This window comes from Seriola aureovittata, chromosome 10 (genome assembly GCF_021018895.1).
Source record: "Seriola aureovittata isolate HTS-2021-v1 ecotype China chromosome 10, ASM2101889v1, whole genome shotgun sequence".
Classification (NCBI taxonomy): Eukaryota; Metazoa; Chordata; class Actinopteri; order Carangiformes; family Carangidae; genus Seriola; species Seriola aureovittata.
In genome coordinates, this window is record NC_079373.1 from 19,678,370 (window position 1) to 19,697,195 (window position 18,826).

General features: G+C 39.5%; 2 protein-coding genes across 3 annotated transcripts; both read right to left on the minus strand.

Annotated features, from left to right (window-relative positions):
- Positions 1-2,623: 2,623 nt before the first annotated feature.
- zgc:153031 lies at positions 2,624-7,275 on the minus strand. 2 transcript variants are annotated; one of them, XM_056387570.1, is made up of 6 exons: positions 6,976-7,275; positions 5,762-5,811; positions 5,313-5,418; positions 5,032-5,158; positions 3,980-4,095; positions 2,624-3,474 (listed from the first exon to the last, which is right to left on the minus strand). In XM_056387570.1, exons 1-6 carry the CDS (start codon positions 7,080-7,082, stop codon positions 3,384-3,386), a joined length of 597 nt encoding a protein of 198 aa, XP_056243545.1. In that variant the 5' UTR covers positions 7,083-7,275; the 3' UTR covers positions 2,624-3,383. The 2 variants fall into 2 exon arrangements, with proteins under 2 accessions (XP_056243545.1, XP_056243546.1); XM_056387571.1 differs by lacking the exon at positions 5,762-5,811 and having other exon boundaries at positions 6,976-7,101.
- A 615-nt stretch (positions 7,276-7,890) lies between these two features.
- On the minus strand, positions 7,891-17,632 carry cry1b (cryptochrome circadian regulator 1b). The gene is made up of 11 exons (XM_056387893.1): positions 16,838-17,632; positions 14,049-14,157; positions 13,624-13,766; positions 13,302-13,486; positions 13,077-13,165; positions 12,592-12,732; positions 12,119-12,430; positions 11,843-11,994; positions 11,152-11,354; positions 10,133-10,270; positions 7,891-9,726 (listed from the first exon to the last, which is right to left on the minus strand). Exons 1-11 carry the CDS (start codon positions 16,993-16,995, stop codon positions 9,644-9,646), a joined length of 1,713 nt encoding a protein of 570 aa, XP_056243868.1. The 5' UTR covers positions 16,996-17,632; the 3' UTR covers positions 7,891-9,643.
- Between the last annotated feature and the right edge of the window lie 1,194 nt (positions 17,633-18,826).

Consider the following 18,826-nt stretch of genomic DNA (forward strand, 5'->3'; position numbering starts at 1 on the left):
AAGTTACCTCATCACAATAACTTAACATAAGACACGGCATGACATAAGTGTGCAATGAAAGACGTGCTGACTCATCTATCAAATATATTACTGAGTATTACTGAGGACAAACAGGGCTTTTCAAACCATTTTATTTACAGCCTGTGCAGGAGTCTCATTTTCACACAATGTTCTTGGCAGCACAACTGTTCCCCTAAGGGAGGAAATCTAACTGTGTCTCAGATTTTTATTGTTCCTTTACAGATGGAGACACTTTATTATAAGCTATTTCACTACTGAAATGTCACTTCATTATCATTTCAAATGAATTCAAATGCACCCACACGATGTGATAAAAAAAAAAAAGAAAGAAAATTAAGTTCATTTGATTTGAGGTGGAAGTGGTTTTCTCGAACGCACTCTGCAGGCTTTATTCAGAAAGCGGTTGAGTTTCAGATCATTTATGCAAAATTGATTTTCCATTATCTTTGGTTTTATTAATAAGATTTTCATGTCTGTGTGTCATATGGGTTAGTGCCTGTATTTATTGTAGTGTAAGCCACAAAATCAATATACAGTCTCACTGAGCATTGTCTAAGCCAAGAGAGGGCATTGTAAAATGTTTCTTATCTCATTCTGAATATGTCTCAATGTTTGGAAGCCAGCAAAAGCCCTTGAAACATGCTTAAGAGTGCCTTTTAATGGGAGCAAGCTTCACAGCTAATGAAGCCATGACTTTATGCCTCAAGTTTCCCTTGCTCTCGTAATGTGGACGATGGGGGTCACAACAAAGAGAGAGAGGACTTGTGTGTCCAGAGGGAGGAAGTAGAGGAGGAGGAGGAAGGGGGGTGAGGGGTGGGGGAGTTAATATACGTTAACAACTTCCACTTCCCATCTGCTGCCGTCTGCATCACTCAGCATGGTCCCGTAGTCATGGCGATAGCCACTGGGCAGATGATGTGAAAGTGAGTGCATCTGGTAATGAATTTGAGCTCAGCAGATGGATGCTTGACTAGAGTTCATTTTCCAACCATTCACAACATGGAACCCCTGAGGGGCTACAGCAGTACCTCCAGTACGCTGCAGCTGACGTACTGAAGGTTACTAATTTTACACAGACAATTTCTTTAAGTCATCACGTTGCAGGGTTGTGTCTTTCATCAGTGGAAACAGGTAACAAATACATGGAGTTAATCAGGATGTATCAAGGCGAGGCAGACGAGACAAGGCCTCAGGTGTATAAATACAAGTCACCTCTATTTCTTACCCAGTGTCCTCTTGTCCTCGACTGTCGTGTCGTCCCGTGCTGTCCTCTTGAATTACACAGGCAAGCCAGCAAGGTTAATAAGAGGGAGTATAAATTGTCCTTTTTCATTTCAAATATGACGCTGGTTGGTATTAGCCATGCTTAACATATTGCTTTTATGGGTCATATCTCACCAGAAACAGATGACATCTGTAATGAAAAGGTATGATTTCCAGCTTGAAGCCAGAGCACGGGCGACCACTGCTGCTGTAAATATTCCTTATTCCTTATGTCGGGGTGAGTTAAACTCAAGTTTTAAAAGGATATTCTTCAAAAGCAGTTAATGTACTGCAGGTGGAGGATAAACCTTTTTGCGACTTAAATATTCCTTTTTGACTCCAAGAATAAACTTAACCTGGAAACCTTAAATTACAATATTTTAAAATATAGTTTTGTTTTCCCAAGTGTAATAAGATAAGTTTATCTTCCGTTTTCAACTGTGAACAACCAACAACATTTTATCCTCGTTTCTGGTGAGTAAAAACATTTTGTTTTCTGCCATTACTACCCTGATGAGATAACAGAAATATCCTGTACATGCAGTGGGAGGAAAATAAATGTCACATTGATGGATGTTGAATGCACAAAAGGTAAATAACTTTCTATATTGAACACTGCATCCGAAGGTCACAACTCTGACACATAGACTCATCTGTCACTCCTTGTAATATCACTTTTGGAGAGGTGCAGTCTATTGGGATCATGTCACTGGCTGCGACACCATGCGTCCGTCTTCACAATCATTCATTTATTCATTCATGAGTGATTTTATAATGCCACTGGCCATTTAAAGCAGTGATTGTCAATGCTTGTCCTTGAGACACAAAAATACAGCTGCTTTTCAAAATTACCGTGCCAGAAATGATTAGACTTTTTCGACCGAAGACACGTTGGCATGTCGCTGTAGGAAAAGCAGTGTAAGTGTAAGTTTAAATAATGAAATTAATAATGGCTGGATTCTGCTTACTGTCTTCAGTTTCAGGGTCCTTGGACTGCGTGTGGTTGCTGCCTGTGATGGCGTACCTGAGGGCGCGGATACATTGTCGACAATGTTATGTGTCAGAGGCTAAGTTTTGTTTAGCTTTCTTGTTCTGGTCTTTAGTCTTGTCAGTGTATTTATAGAGCACATTAACAAATGTGAGCTTCCCAAAGAGCTTTTAGAGTGGGGTTTAAAAGTACAGTACATGTCTGCATGTTTCTTGTTACATACAACATTACTATTACAAGACCATGAAACCATCGATACACAATATCTACAGAAACATAACAAGAAGTTTCTGTCCTTTGTCCTATTGTAATGCCTCCATCTAGTGGCAAAAACAATCACATACAACCGGATGAATAAAGATGAATTTATTCAAAATGACAAATAAACTCACTTATTTCTTCAATAAAATGTTACAATTGATTTCTTTTCACTAAAAACCTTCTAAATTTGCAACAAAACTTCACAGTAAAATGAATAGATATATTGCAGCATTTCTAACCACCCCAATGACAAGATGCATCACTTCTCCACATTTATCTAAATGACTAAATATATCATTATAGTATCAAAGTAAACCAGTAGGATAATTCACTCATTGCACTCTGAACTGGCATCTGCCGTGTTGGCTTCGAAAGGACCAGATCTGCTGTGACATCCAGAGCACAGGCTGTCATTGACGTAGGCTGCTGACTGACTCACTGATAAGCATATTTTCTGTGCAGCTGCAATCTTACCGAGGAGGAGGACAAGATGGGAATGCTGACAAGTGACAAGGTGATGGTGGTGGCAGGGGATTTTTTTTTTTCTCCACCAGTAGTGATCATAATATTCTACCAAACAGCAGCAATGGGAAAAATCATTTGAAGACTAAACACACAGACTATACAAAGTAGACGTAGACAAATTGGACTGTTCTCAAAAAGTGTCTGTGCTCACAGTGTTTCAAGTTTTTCATGGATCATATACACTAGCTGGAATGCTCATTGACTGGATTACAAAAAGAGTGGTAGCATGACTTTGGTTTTCCTTGAATTTACAACACACTTGACAGCAGATAAGGTTTTCAAGAGTAGAAAAATACACCAGAAATAAAAGTCTGATTTCTGTTATCTAAACAGCATCACCGATCTTTTTCTTGAATACTTGAAATTTGTACTTAATGCCATTTTCCTCTTGAATGCCACTAGGTACACCAGGAAATCTTATTTGGAAACAAAAGAGAAAAAGGTTTTTTTGAGTTCATTAAAGAAGAAAAAACAGTTAATTATAAGAACTATTAAACAAAACAAGCTAAACATTGAAAGCTAGCTGGGGTTGGAGCATGATCATCTTCAAAACCATGAAATGTGATGTGATTTTATTGTGGAAGGAAACTAACTGACATAAAACCAGTAAAATGCTCTTTTTCAATAACAACAGAGATAACACCAAAACCATCACCATTTACTAATTTACCCCTTAAAATTCAGTGTAACAGAAGTAACATAATGTCACAGAAAATCTGCAACGGTGGATGTCAGCGAATTCTTTTGAGCTGAGTTATTACAACCAAAGACAATACAGTCTGACAGATAGTGCTGATGTTTGCTTTGTAACTTCAAGCGAAAATCTCTCTCTCATGGGGCGGGAGGAAGGTGTGGCCCATGGGTTGGAGCCCTGAGGTCAGGGCGTTCTACACTACAATGGTTTGTGGATGAGACACTAACCTTTCTTGTACTTTAAACAGTCCCCTGTCAAACTCGGGGAAGAAAACGTCACAGTCAAAGTCAGCCATGACATCTGTGAGGTAAAGCAAGTCACACCACGGGTGATTCAATCCCTCCTGGTCAGAAAACAAGAAGCAACAGATTTTCTGGTCACATTAACATTAAACTGAGAGAGCTTTGTGTAGGCTTTTAATACAGCACAATAATATATCGACAAAGCAACTTTTTTTTTTATTGGTAAAATAACATGACTAACCAATAAGTGACAGTTGACACAACATATGGGACAGTTACATGGTGTAGATAAAATAAAATCTAGGAGTGAAGTGAAAACACCTGTGGGGGTGTACCAAGAATGTGTAGTGTGTCTTTAAACCTGTGGTTTAGCTTAGTAATGCCTCATTCAATACAGGTGCGACTGACTGCCATGCCTTGTGACTGGAACCTCCAAATAAAAACATGTGGTTCCAGAAATGAGCAACAAAATAATAGTCCAATCAGAGCTGAGTATGTAAATTGCATGCTTAATGCTAAACACCCCTGTTACTTTTAGTCCAATGGGTGAACAGGGTAGAAAGGATGTCCCAAAGGAATCATGTCTCTGTTAAAGTACCAGTTTAACTAGACCAACGAAGATGATGTAAGATAGTCAAATGCTGGGTAAACAGCAACAGACTCCACAGAGCAGAGACAACTGCTGCTGTACAGAACTAAATTGACCTTTTTCACTTCAGACAGTTTGACTTGTCATAGCAGGAAATGCACAGGTGTTATCAATGACATTAACGATGGCTCTGTTCAATTCAGGTGTCCCAGTATAACAACAGCATATTGCAATTGATCCCACTTCCCAATCAGTCATGTCACAGCAAGTGTTTTAAAACACTGTATTAGAATCCAGTAAAAGAAATAATGGCTTGGTTTCTGGGTTGAGGAAAGATGTGTGATGCCCACAACTCATTTTTGCCCTCTGGTTCCCAAACTGGCTAATTCAACCATAATTTTTATCTCATCTTTCAATAAGTTTCAATGAGCTGCTTAGACAATTTTACCTTGTAGACCCGCATACCACCAACAATCCAGATGGTCTCTATTAAGTCAGCAAGGGGGGGCTCTGCAGCCAAGCGCACAGCACTCTCAAAGTCATGACACAAGAACTGAGCGTGATCTGGAACAGTGCTGTAAGACAGTGGGTGTCACAAGAGACAGAACATGATGAATGGATAACCCTGCTCCCCTTGTTGATGCAAATGTGTGTGTGTGTGTGTGTGTGTGTGTGTGTGTGTGTGTGTGTGTGTGTGTGTGTGTGTGTGTGTGTGTTTGAGAGACTCACTTCAGTGTGGTACTCAACACCACATGCAGAACATTAGCCAATGGGAACATTGTTTCTTGGTTGGAGTACCAGCACAGTTTGCCCCAGACCATCATATTCATCTTTCCTGAAACAGAATGAATAAAATATCAACTCATTCACAGCAGCGCTCATGTCTCTGATGATGACATATATTAGATTGTGTGAAGTAAAGATGACAGATATGGATAAAATCTTCTATCCTGGTAGCCTATATGTAATTTTATGTCATATTTATTTATTGAAATATAGTACACCTTCTGGAAATTCAAACTGTTAATGGATGAAATAACCAAAGTGGAACATCACATTCTGTCTAATCCAGTTAATTAAAAGCCTGAAACATAAGGGCACTTCAACACACTGAAACATGATACCCAGCCCTACTTGAGGTAAATATGATATGATGTAATGCTGATGTTGAGGACTACCTGGTCTCGACACCGTTGTGACAGTGTTCAGAAAGTACTGGAATTCAGACCTGTGAAAAGTCACGTTTTCAACATTAAATCAAGCAGAAAACAGTCAGCTGTTACTAAGCCCATTAAGTCTAAGTACTGCTACTTATAGTTTGCACATGGAGCAATGAATGCCCTAATGAATAAGATATAACACATAAAAACGCATAGTATCTTCTCTCTATTTCACAGCACTTTACAAGCTCTGCATGGCGTACCACCCTGTAACTGCTGTTCTTACTAGTACTCCTGGTTCTAACAATTACTGAGACTTGTTCTACTGTACCACAACCCTCCACACTACTAGTTTTGTTTCTTCCACTATACCACCTTAATATCACTTGAGCATATTCTACTAGAACCTGGTACCTTTAGGACTGGTGCTGCTGCTGCTTCGACTGCAGCTAAAACTGAATTCTGAAGCAATTCTTAGCAATTAATTACACGATCAACAAAAAATTCATTTCTGACAATTGTAATGACGTTTTTTTGTCATTTTTCAGTTAGAATTGATTCACAGTTCCTTGTTACAACTTTCTTTGTATCATCATTGTGTGTGTAATTTTTGGTAACACAATTTTAGTTTGATTATTAATGTACAGTATTTGTTACAACTTCTCCAATGAAGACGTGTTTTATATTAAGATTGAGTTTTACAATATTGTCATTTGTCTCTTTATACATAAGCTTCACCCTTACACTACAGTCTGTTATAAACCGATGACATCTTCATATACAGATTATGCATGATGAACAGCTGGACTTTAAGTGTCTGTTTTTGGCTTTTCATGCAACACAATAAGCAGTTTTCAGACAATTTGGACTCTTCTAATATACGTCCCTGGACCAAATCATTACCTACAAAAATAATCCAAACTAATCCTCACTGTCTGCTTTGTAGCCTAAACTTTACTACAAAATTCTGCATAAAGGGTTGCAAAGGATGAGATATAAGGGAATAGCTACATAGAAATAATAATAATAAGTGATGCCACTGAAACTGAAAAAAACAAACAAAAAACAAACTCACTATTGAGCTTGCCTACTGCATGTAGACCTCCAAAATAAGAGTACACTGATAAGAGTTCATTGGCAATATCAATACGGTAACTGTAGTTACGTAAGTCGTGACAGTATCCACATGGAGAAACATCTAGTAGACCTCATCACAGATGTTTCACTCTTACGGTAAATGCCAGGGCAGTTTTCCATCTTTCCCGATCCCCATGTCATTGCACACCGCTGCTATAAGGCGAACCGGTTTCTTCTGCACTTTGTTCAGTCTCCTGTCCATCTCCAACAGACAAATAAACGAAACAATCTGACAGGCAAGGCAGGTTCGAGATTCGCCACAAGAACTGCGTTTGTGTGTGGGAGCAATTTATTGAGGTTTGAACCCAGCTATCGCCGCCCACCGACCGGCAGCTGCTATTGGACACGGTGAAGTTTCAGGGCGTCCAGATTCGTGACCCAGCTGAAAACCTCGCCCTCACCCCCATCAGCCCCCATCACAACACCGTTGTCAGTCAGCAGCGGGACTCCCTCACAAGGTACCTCACCGTCCTCAGCGATAACAGGAGCATTAATAGCCAAAAAATGATTTATCAACGTACTATAGTATTATCACCAAGAGATTGAAACATTGGAACCTATCTCAAATTCTTGGAAGTTAAAGTTCACTTATACAGCACAGTGCCAATGAAAAAGCAGCAGCACCCCTGGACTTTCTCAACATTGAATCACCGTGAATATTAAGCTTTTTTGACACTAAGAGAAAAACTCTTTTGTGTCAAAGTAGAAAAAAAACATCTGCTTAAATTGATCTAAATCGAGTAAAACTATAAAATATAAATGTACGTATTGCATAAGCATTTAACCACCCTCCACCACTCTCCCCGGAGGTCATATGGGACTGTAGTCAATTTACATCGCTTGCAGAGATTTTTTTGGCTTTTGCATTAGAATGTGAAAGGTTTATGGAGGGGTGAATATATTTTATAGGCACTGCATTTCATTCCATGGCTTGTTGCTGGATGCAGGGCTCTGTTCATGAAATATTACATTGCATCCACAGGACATAATAATAAATAAATAATGGACTCTTGTTCTTTGTGGTTCCCCTGCAGGTGCAGGATGGCTCATGGTTGTCTTTTTAATTTTTTTGCAGATTGGAAAAAAAAGGTGTTACATTTTCACACAGGTGTCTTCACCTCTTATCAATCTTACTGAATCCACTTATTTTCTGCTTTGGAAAGTCAACATATTAGTTGTAAGAAGAATCTATTGCATGAGATCAACAAACTTCATCAGTCACTGCGAATGATGATGCAACCTCTCCCAGCCCAAGAGGTGCAACATAAATGACTGGAGGGTTCAGGCAGATGGTGGATGGACGGTGAGAATTGAAATGTTGGCAGTGAGGCCAGTGAGCATGCTCTCATGCACACCCTGAATGACAGGCACACAGAGAGGGCCGGTAAAGAGGCATATGTGTCTGACAGTGCTGGTATGGATTTTTTTGAGGGCCCACCGGGATTTGATGACAGTCCAACAATGACTGTGGGTGTATTGTATCGTTGTGAGGACCTTCCAAAAATTTACAAAATGTTGTACAATCCACCTTGAAACCAAAAAACCATTGTGATGAAGTTGTAGTATTTAAACAATACAGCTTAACTCAAAAACATAAATAGGCAGCTTTACAGTCCAATCAGCCATATGTGCACCAAACATTTGTGTAAATTAGACAAACAAAAATATGGGCATTTAAATGTAAAATGTATAACTTAAACTATAGTTTCTCTTAGTTAGCTGTGAACATATCTCACATTCTTGGAGATTCCAGATTTCCTTAAAATAGAATGATCTGTCCTATCTACTGAGCGGCAGCAGGAGACTCTGAGATCAATTTCCTTTCCAAATGATTAACAAAACACAAAACAATTCAATTTGTACATTTTGCAACAAACAAATTTCAAGTTTTTTAAATACTGTTCACAATTACTGGTATTCAATTCCTTGTGTGAAGAGAATGATGGCAATAAAATTTGTATTATAGTGCAAATAAAACAAATATACAACCTTTGTCTTGTATTGCCATTTCGATACACTTAGAATTTGTTCAAAAATACAAAAATAATATATCTTTTAACATGGGAAACAAAAGCACATGCATTCACGGTAGAACTTTCGAGTTTTGGTAACATTATTTACAAAAGAAGTTGTGAAATTCCATGACCAAATATACAAAAGTTGGAAATTAAAAACAATAAATATTTACAAAGTATATGACAGCCTTTGTAAGGTTTGCTTTATTGCCAAACCTGACAGTCTTGCTTCTAATTTCCTTTACTACTGTTTGAGTCAGTGTGCCAACAATGGGCGAGGGTGTCAGCTGCTGTACATATCTTCTGATTCCCATCACTACAGATGGAGATTTTGACATTTTCACATAATGGTGTGGAGGCCACAAATACTGTAGTGGAAGACAACAGGTGGCCTCACAACACTCTAATGTGAAGAGATTCTTTGTGTTTGCCTTTTTTTACCTTAATGTGTAAGGCTTTATTCTCTCAATTACGACCAATTTCTCCACGTTTCTTCATCTGTTCCTGAGATGTGTGGTGTGTTTTACAGTATCTGAAGACACGTGACTGATTGACTCATTACATATATCATGTACTGTGGAGAGTCCTTTAGACTGACGGCCAATAGTACTTGCTTGATCCACCACCCACATTCTGTCTACTCCATGGTTGGTAGTTAAAGTTATTACTGTGTTAGCTGTGCGCGCTGCAGGATAGGGTGGTACCAGAGGATACAGACTGACAACCTTTGTATTCAGTCTTTTACACGCTATTTGCTCTGCCTCCAGGATTTAGAGCTGCTCTTGGATGGAGCCTCTTCATAGCGCCTCTTCTGCGTCGACGGTCCTCTTTCTGCGTTAAAAGATAACACACAGGTCATAATAACAGTTAGAGATTATTTGAAATTAATTTGGTATCATCTTACATTTTATATTGTGAATAGAATATAAAACATTGACATCAATTAGTTCAACAAGTGAATATACTTATTAGGCTATTACTTTTCTTTGCAGTATAGCGTTTTGACTTAGAGCATATTATTGTTTTTTAATAACTGAGTTGTTTTGGCAGAACAAGAGTAGTTTATTCAATATTTGAACATAACAAATATCATGTTGCCAACTTTCCCAAGTCTCATGGGTATTAATTTTAGCCATGAGTGTGATGAAATTGAGTAAATAACATGAGTATCTTGTCTGCATTGTACAATTTAAATGTATTTTAACCAACGATGATGTCAACCATCTAGCCTGTGTACCTGTTCGAGACGTTCCCTCCTGAATGGACAGGGCTTCAGAGGGCCCTCCTGGACCATGACTGGTCCCTCTGTTGACTCCTGCAGCATTACTGCCTCTTGGACCATTACTGGGATTGTCAGGTACTGTTGCCAGCAGGCCTGCAAAGAGACCAAAGCATTTAATTTACTCACAAGACAATGTTTCTTTGAGAAAATAATAACGAAGATTAGTTTTTTCTTTGACATGATGATAAAATGGTTCTTTAGCTCAGGAGCATTGTTGAATGTTTGGCAGCTACTACAAACACCAGTAAACTCTTTTAGTAAAGCTAATGAATAAGTGCCTGACACTGAAGGCACCAAAAGCAGCTGATTGATGATAATGTTTGTGTGGTGATTACTGGTGACTGCAATTTTGGTCAAATTAGATCAAACAGCCATCTGACACTAATAATACACCAAGGCTTTGAAACTGCAGTACCTGAAAGCAATAAATACTGCTGACATCTGGCCTGGAGAACAACATGGATGTGTATGGATAATATTTGCAGACAACAAAACGTGACAATTAGGATTTTCAAATTAACTTTCTGAACCCTTCACCTTCTTCATTTCTAGGCTTTTTTTTGCACATCATGTTTTTACATGTGTCAGTTTTTTGTACTTGGGTGGTTGCTGATGTAGTTTAATGAAATAGTAGCGCAACTTTGGGTATTCTATCTGTCAGATGCCCCTTATCAATCACACAACAATATAATTTATTCTGTTGCAGTGCAACTAAATAAATAGTAATGCAATACTATGTGCTGTGCATTTGTGAGGCAAAGCAATGAAGAACATAGTATGTTAGCTTTTAGATCTACTGTCCGAAATTGTGGTTTATGGGGTTGGGTCTCATAACACAGGCTTGCTGGTATTGCAGGCTGGTATTGACAGGCTATTTTCATGGACAAATGTTTATCTGTATAAATCCAGGTAGAATTCCAGATATTAAAAAATACATTAAAATGCATGCTTGAGTATCTGAGTCATTTCCCTACCCAGTCCTTTGTAGCAGGAAAGCTGCTGGTAAATTTGCTTCATCCTCTCTATGTTGATGCGGCTGGCCTCAGCATGGTTCACCATGGGCTTGGGGTAGTGCACTCCTATGATACACTTGGCTGCCTTCTGCACTTCCTCTGGGGCATTCCAGGGATCATAGATGTATCTGGCTGGAAAGCCCCTCAATATAGGTAAATAACGCCTGTAAGCAGACAAAGAAGAAAATGAAAACAGATGTAGAATGAAAAAAATTATGATAAAACTGGGTGGAACATGATATAAGGTGAGGAAGACTAATGTAACACACTACAGAAATTTGTGACCGCCTTGTCTGAGATTCAACCATCATTAATACCGAGTGTGAAAGTGGAAATAAGGTCACACTTTTTTTTTTAATCGCTGTTTACCAATTACTGCACATGATTGCATCACATTTGGGAGAACTTCTGTCGTGTGATGCTGATAAACCACATTATCACAAATACAACAAAAATTGTATGAAATCTTAAACAATTTGTTCATATTTTGGAAATCTTTATGCAACCACGACAAATCATTTCCCCCCTGTGAGGCTACAAGAGATCACAAGGTTAATCATGTGATCTTCCTCTAATTTAAATAACTGCATGAGACATTATGAAAGGCCTGTGCTTCTATATTCATATGATGCAGATGAAAGTACTGACTGACCGTATGTAGTCACCACTGGGGTCTGTGCGTCGTCCAAATCCCACAGGGCAGTAACAGTGGAAAAACTGCTGGAAAAATGAACTGCATGAAAGCCACATCCAGCTGCCAGCATTTACACTCCAGTCTGCATCCAACAGCAACTCTTCAAACACCTGTACAAGACACACAGGGGACAGTTGAGACAACGCATGGTAGTTATGTAAATCAGAGCAATAGGCACCAGGACAGCAGACAGGTAGCTTCATGTACTATTCATGTATTTTTCTTAGTTCTTACCTTCATGCCTTCTTCCCAGCTGACCCAGAGGTCTCCCCTGGTGAGGAAGCAGGCCACAGCATGCCTTGCCAAATGATGGATCCAGCCCTCCTGCCTTAGCTGGGTCATAATGGCATCTATCCAGGGAAAACCTGTCCGTCCCTCTGCCCACTTGGCCAGCGCTTCTGGGTTTCTGTCCCAGGGGATCTGGACGCACACAGTGTTTCCCTCCATCTTGTCAAAGCAGGGGTTGTTGGTGGCAGTCGTATAGAAGAACTCCCTCCACAACAGCTGTCCATACAAGGAAAGTGGGGGGGTGCTGTTCTTCTTGACCTGATAAGACAGAAAACATAAAAGCAACATGAATAGACTAGTTTGACTCGTTCACCATTACACAAAATAAATGTTTTTCCACTCTTACTTTAAAAATTAAAAAAATATTCCAAGAATAAATTCTTTGTATTGGCTCATGTCTTGTCAGTGGCCATTCGTACCTTCCTGTACAGATCAGTAAGTTTGAAGTAGAAGAGCCGACAGGAGAGACATCCAAAGCGCAGGTAGGGGCCGAGCCCTGTGGGACTGGCCAGCAGGGAGTTCGCGTTCATACGAGGACGCTCAAAGTTTGCCACCCATGCCTGTAAAAAGATGGTCGGTCAGCTTTAACTATATAATACCACTGAACATTTGAAGAAATGACAGACATCAATAAGTTAGGAAAGTTAGGATACTTTTCAGTCTCAGGCCTCAAAACTTGATGCTCAAAAGAGGTGACAAAACAAAGATGCTGTTGATCATGATGATGATGATGAAATTTGTCTGGGCTCAATGTTTATATTTACTCTAAGTTTAAATCACCACTGATGGTCCACAACACTAAGACAAAGACTTGAGCAAGGTGAGTTGTGAGCTAAAGCCAGAGGTAATGGTAACTGCAGTCATTTCTTTTCGGTGTATACTGTGTAGTAGAATGTCTTTTTACCTTCCTCTCCAGGTGCCGCTCTAACCTCATGAGGGCTTCTGTTTCTCCACCTGGCCAAACTGCTGTGGTCAGGCCCTCTGTCTCAAATCCTAAAAAAACAAAATATACAAGCCTGTAATATACAAGTCTGTGGCTGTGCTGGTTTGCATTTGTACATATAATGCAATGCCAGAGTATCAATGCAGACAACATACACACACACTCACGAATAAAGAAAAACCTTACCAAGCTCTTCCAGGGAGGGCACCCCAAACTTGTCATCATGGTCATCACCAATGGGTGTGGCACATTTTTTAATGACCTCAGATGTGATTGTCCCTGCAGGCAGCTCCACAGCATCCATATGGTTGATGAGGGCCTGGAAGCGCTTGTATGTAAGAGGAGGCTGACCACCATTGAGTTCCATGATCCTTTAATAGAGAAAAAAGGAAATGCATTAAAAGGGAATCAAACCTAAACCCACACACACCCACACACACACCCACACACACACACACACAATTCAACAGGCACAATTCACATTGTTCCAAACAGGTTTGTTACTCACTTTTCCAGATCATAGAGCGTGTGTGAAATCCGCACTATCACCTCTACCGCAGCCTCGTTGGCTAGTTTTTGGATGGCGGTATCACGTTCCTTGCCAAATGGCTCAGAGTCGTATTCATAAGATAAATGGGTGATCTGCCATTCCTGAGAAAAAATGCAATATACACACATGGACAGTCATATTTAGAATTTGTTGTTTTATTCTGAACAGAACAATGTTAGGTCACTTGATATGAAATAAGAGTCATAAGAGATTCCAAGATGTTTCTATTCATCTAAAATATTAAATATCTTTGAATATGGAAGGTTCGATGTAATCAATATGGAAGGCAGTATCAGAAGTATCAAAATTTGATTTATTTCAAAGCATAGAAAAGCAAAGAAAAGTATACAGCTGTGTCTTCTAATCTATGTGATCTCTGGTACCTTAAAAAGACGAGGGAAGACATCTGTAGGCTGGCCTCTGATGACAAATAAGCGGGAGTTGATTTTGCGCAGGCTGGCATCCAAGTCCTCTAAACAATTCAACAAAAACCTGGAACCAGACAGAATGAACTAATCAATTATACATGCAAGATAACATCTTAACACCAAGGTTACAAAAAATGCAATCATGAAACCATTAATATTATTTGGGTCTACACAACCACTGCTGCAGGGGGAAGGTATGGATGTGTGTGTGTGTGTGTGTGTGTGTGTGTGTGTGTGTGTGTGTCACATGGGTGACATTTCAATAGAACAATAATGTCTGTTTAGACCCCTCTGATTGAGTTAATGATTAAGATGGCTAGACATTCAAAAGCCTCAAACTGTAGCTTAGCATGTTAGCATATGTGGCAGTTAATCAACAACACAAAACAAAGTGTTTACAGATGATCCATGTAGAATTACTCAACTGTGACTATATACAATGTAATTCTCATCAAGGCATCTCTACACAAGAGGAACAACAAAAAATGGATCTGGGCGTTTCATGCAAATGAGAGAAGTGGTTTTTGCCCTGACAGAGGTACTCCCTTCGGCATGTACCTTGAACCTTGTGACTTTGTAGACCATTACATGGACAAAAAGCTATATCAGACACTATAGGAAAGGGAAAACTCCGACAAAGACAACGGAACAAAAAGCTTGCATAAATTAAGAGAGTGGATGAAATGGAAGATTCAAGTGTGTGAACAGGCAGCCCTCTTCTGGTGAAGTTTTTGTCGACACACAAACCACCATGCACTGCACCTGCAAAATGTTACTAGCAACCACACGTAGACACTTAACTCGAGACTGTGCCTTGTGTCAGTTTGGTAACTTCCCAACATTTAATACAGTGAGAGGCAGAAAGACAAATGTATTTCTGCATTTGAATCAAACTTTTTCTCTGTCGTGCAATCAGCACAATGACAGCAAATCTGAACTTGTTCAAAACAGACATAGCACCTTTGGTTAAAGCCTAAATGCTTTTTCATTTTTTGTAAGATTTGAGTATCAAAAACCTTACAAATTCATACAAAGCAGGTTATTAGTTCTTAAAGGCAAGGTCAAACCTGAAAACCAAAGGACAGAATAATAACTGCTACCTTCTCACTAGTGAGATTGATGTGCAGGTGTCCTAATCCACGTGATAATATAAAGCCTTGGATGAGTAATAGGCTCATATCTCAAAAAGTGTGGAGATCTTGTAACCAACAGTACCAATGAAGGAAATGAGTCTCATGTATTATAAAAATTAATACTATGAATTTGCAGAAATGTATCCCTTCATGCAGTATTTTAAACTCCCCAGTCTACCCAGTCTCTTAAACTAATAAACTATATTATGTTGTCTATAGATTTATTATTACAAATGAATCATTTAATAATTTTTCCACTAACACTTATAAGTGGCGCTATTGCGCACAGAAACAGAGCAGTAACATTGACTACCACTGAACTTTGAAATACTGTCAAAGTACTCGCAATAATATGGTAAAAGCTGAAGGATGAGGATGCATGTGATGAGCTAGAAATAATGTGCACATTGTAAATGAGGTGATGTAGCTGACTAAAGGGGGTGGTGTGGGGCAGGGTCTGGTAAGTGTGTGTGTTTAATGTAGGTCAAAACTGTGAGATGGCATGATGTAATGACCATAACACACTGACCCAATTTCTTACCCCTCCATTGAAGGCTGAGCAGCAGTTAGTAAGCGGGAAAAAATTGCTTGTATCATGGTGGTGGTTAGGCACCACACTCACTGTCTGGAGCCTTTTCACCATACACAAAGATCCCACTATATTGCTGTAATAAACACTGCCTCTGTGCTATCATTAAGATAGCATGCTGGCATTCCATAATCAGAGGCATGAAGTGTAACAAAACAGTGCAGCGCTCCCCTTTACACAGATGTTGATCCGGCTATGTGACTACCACCGATGCTGGGTTACCTTTTATACAATTCTACCATCATGCCATTTATATAAACGGCAAGGAAGAATAGGTTGTACTGCTTCTCTTCTCCTTATGCTTCTCTTCATCTCATCCAGAGTTTTCCATGACTTTTCACCATGTTTTGTTGCATGTCTGCAACTCAAGGGGGAGTGACCATGTCAGCCTCCAGATGGTGACATCCTGTCAACACTGGGTGGAATATAGGCTATTTTCATATCCTAAAATGTCTCATAAGTGATTAAGCAATACTAAACGTGTGAAATTGAGCTTTATGGATGACCTAAATAGTGTGCATCATCTTTTGACAACTAAAAATACACCATTTCGTCTAAAGATATAATTTCCCACAGAGAAAGGATTTTGCAAGCAGCAGTAGAGGATATTGTCAGTTACAGGTGCTTAAATCGAGTGATCAACTGTTTTATTTTAATAAACTAAACGAATGTAGGCCATCTCCAGTGACATTAACAATCAAATATAAGTCCACTTTATCACTTACACCCTTTAATATCTAATTTTACAATATTTACAACGAATGTAGGAGAAGACTACAGAAGACTGTGTTTAACCAGAAATGCAAACATGTAGCACATTTGGACTGACAGGTAGGTGGTAAATTAAGTGGAAGTGGGAGATCTGGATGGATCATCTGTAAGATTCTAATTAGGATTCTCTAGATTTAGACTGGAGGTCCAGTAATGATAAAAAATTAATAGGTTAAACCCTCCACCCACCTATCATTCCCTTTGACACTCACATACTACTACAAATTTTGACATCCTGTCCTACCCCTTACCTCCACCTGTTGATGCCCACATTGGAGGACCCTGCGAACCAGGGGTCCAGGATGTAGATGCAGCGCAGGGTGTCCGCTCCCCGGATAGAGTCCCTTAGAGACGGGTTGTCGTGCAGCCGCAGTCCTTTCCTGAACCAGTGGATGGTGTTGACCACCATGTCGACGGCCCTCTTTATTTATCCCTGGTCGGGTAAGAAGGAGGGGAACGGGGTTCCCAAAAAACAACAAAAAGACGCCCTCTTGCGTTGATTTGGCAGCAAAATATTTAAGTGTCCATTCAAATTCGAGGACGAAGTAGTTTTTAACCTGGTCAGTGGATTCGTAGGGAAACGTTAGAGGTTTGTCTGACCTTAACCTTGCTCCATGAACATATCCACAGAGTAGGGTCTCCCGATCAGCAGCGGCTGCATGTGTGGACAGCAGGTGACTCCGCAGGACTCAAGAAAAACGGCACAACTCCTGTCTCGATTAGAAGCAACGACGAAGTGAGCACATTTTACGGAATTAAGCTCGAAATAAACCCGTATGCAGCTACTAGCGATGTGTTTAAGTTGTATAACTTTCGCCAGCTATCACACGAGGCGTGAGTGAAGCCCGTGTAAAACAAGCTTCTAGGTCGCAAAAAAGAACAAACGCGCAAATATTTCAGGTTTGTATCCACAAGCAGCAGTAGTCTTCACAAATTAAACACACAGTTAACCCCAGAAACAGGCTAAGCATTGGTTATAAATTGTAAAGGCTGGTAAACTCGTCGTCCATGCAAGACGTCCTTTCTGTATCAACAGATCCACCCACATGAATACGCAGGGAGGAATGGAGGACTCTGATTGGTCAGAATCAGCCCTTATACAACTTTTTCTCTGTCACGTTTCAGTAATGTGCTTTCCTATCTCTGCTTACACGCTCAATACGGTTGTTTAAAATGATTTAAACGTCGAGATTTGCTCGTATTCTCTCAGTATTTTCTGTCAGGGTTCACTTTGGGGTGCAGAAATAAAAAAATAACCTCTAGAGGTTTATGATAAAGCAGCTAATCGGAGGCTTTGGATTGTGTTATGTGGTATACCCAGGGTTACCCGGATGAGCACATGCAGTGCGGCGAGGTTTGCCTGGTATCAGGTGTGCTCGATTTAGTCTAGGGAACGTACCGTTCCCACTGCAGTTGTGCGTTTGGTCGAACATGTCCAGCCCCGCCCGCATTAAGAGTCGATAATCTCTAAGCAATGTGAGCCACGTTAAATTACATAAAACACAAAATTATGACATTAAATCTACAATAGCTAATATGTAACCATACGGGGTCAAGGCTGTATTATCAACCCAGCAAAACAGGAAACTGCCCCACGGCTCTTAGACCCCAAAGCCCTAAATTCACTACGTATAATTTAGGTCTACATAGTTCACACAATCTCAAATCTGTCTGTAATTTGTAGGCCTACCACTGAAGTGCAGTAGACTATCAAATATGATGGGCCCTTCATCCTCCATTTTGTGGCACTTGTCTTGTAGAGGGGCTCTGTGTCAAAGTATAGGTTTAATACCTAAATTGTTTTATTTTCCAGTGTTTATTCAAATTGCTTTATTTTTTTCTGTGTCACGTAATTAACACACAGAGTGGCATTGCAGTATTATTCTGTCACAGGAGTACTGTGGCAATAATCAACAATTATTTTCATCATCAGTAAGTGACAATTATTTTCTTTCATAATTGATTCAATATAAAATGTAGGAAAATGGCAAAAAAGGCCTGTCAATATTACCTGAAGCCCAAGTTAACATATTCAGTTTGCTTGTTGTGTCAGACCAACAGTCAAACCTATGACGATGTTGAATTTACTATCATATAAAACTGATAAATATTTATTTACATTTATTTATTCCCATTTTAGTACCAGTGAATTTTTTGAATTTTTGCTTAAAATTAGTTGCATGATAAATGAGTTGGAAAAAGAAGTTCATTTTCTGTAATCAACTAATCAGCTAATCGTT

What these genes read in the sequence shown, in the direction of transcription:
- zgc:153031 (XM_056387570.1), bottom strand. Translation starts at nt 7,082, where the DNA reads ATGGACAGGAGACTGAACAAAGTGCAGAAGAAACCGGTTCGCCTTATA. An exon ending in AAACTGCCCTGGCATTTACC is followed by an intron (nt 5,812 to 6,975) that starts GTAAGAGTGAAA and finishes GACTTTTCACAG; the next exon opens with GTCTGAATTCCAGTACTTTC. An exon ending in CACAACGGTGTCGAGACCAG is followed by an intron (nt 5,419 to 5,761) that starts GTAGTCCTCAAC and finishes ATTCTGTTTCAG; the next exon opens with GAAAGATGAATATGATGGTC.
- cry1b (XM_056387893.1), bottom strand. Translation starts at nt 16,995, where the DNA reads ATGGTGGTCAACACCATCCACTGGTTCAGGAAAGGACTGCGGCTGCAC. An exon ending in GCTGGGAAGAAGGCATGAAG is followed by an intron (nt 11,995 to 12,118) that starts GTAAGAACTAAG and finishes TGTCTTGTACAG; the next exon opens with GTGTTTGAAGAGTTGCTGTT. An exon ending in TTCCTGCTACAAAGGACTGG is followed by an intron (nt 10,271 to 11,151) that starts GTAGGGAAATGA and finishes GTCTCTTTGCAG; the next exon opens with GCCTGCTGGCAACAGTACCT.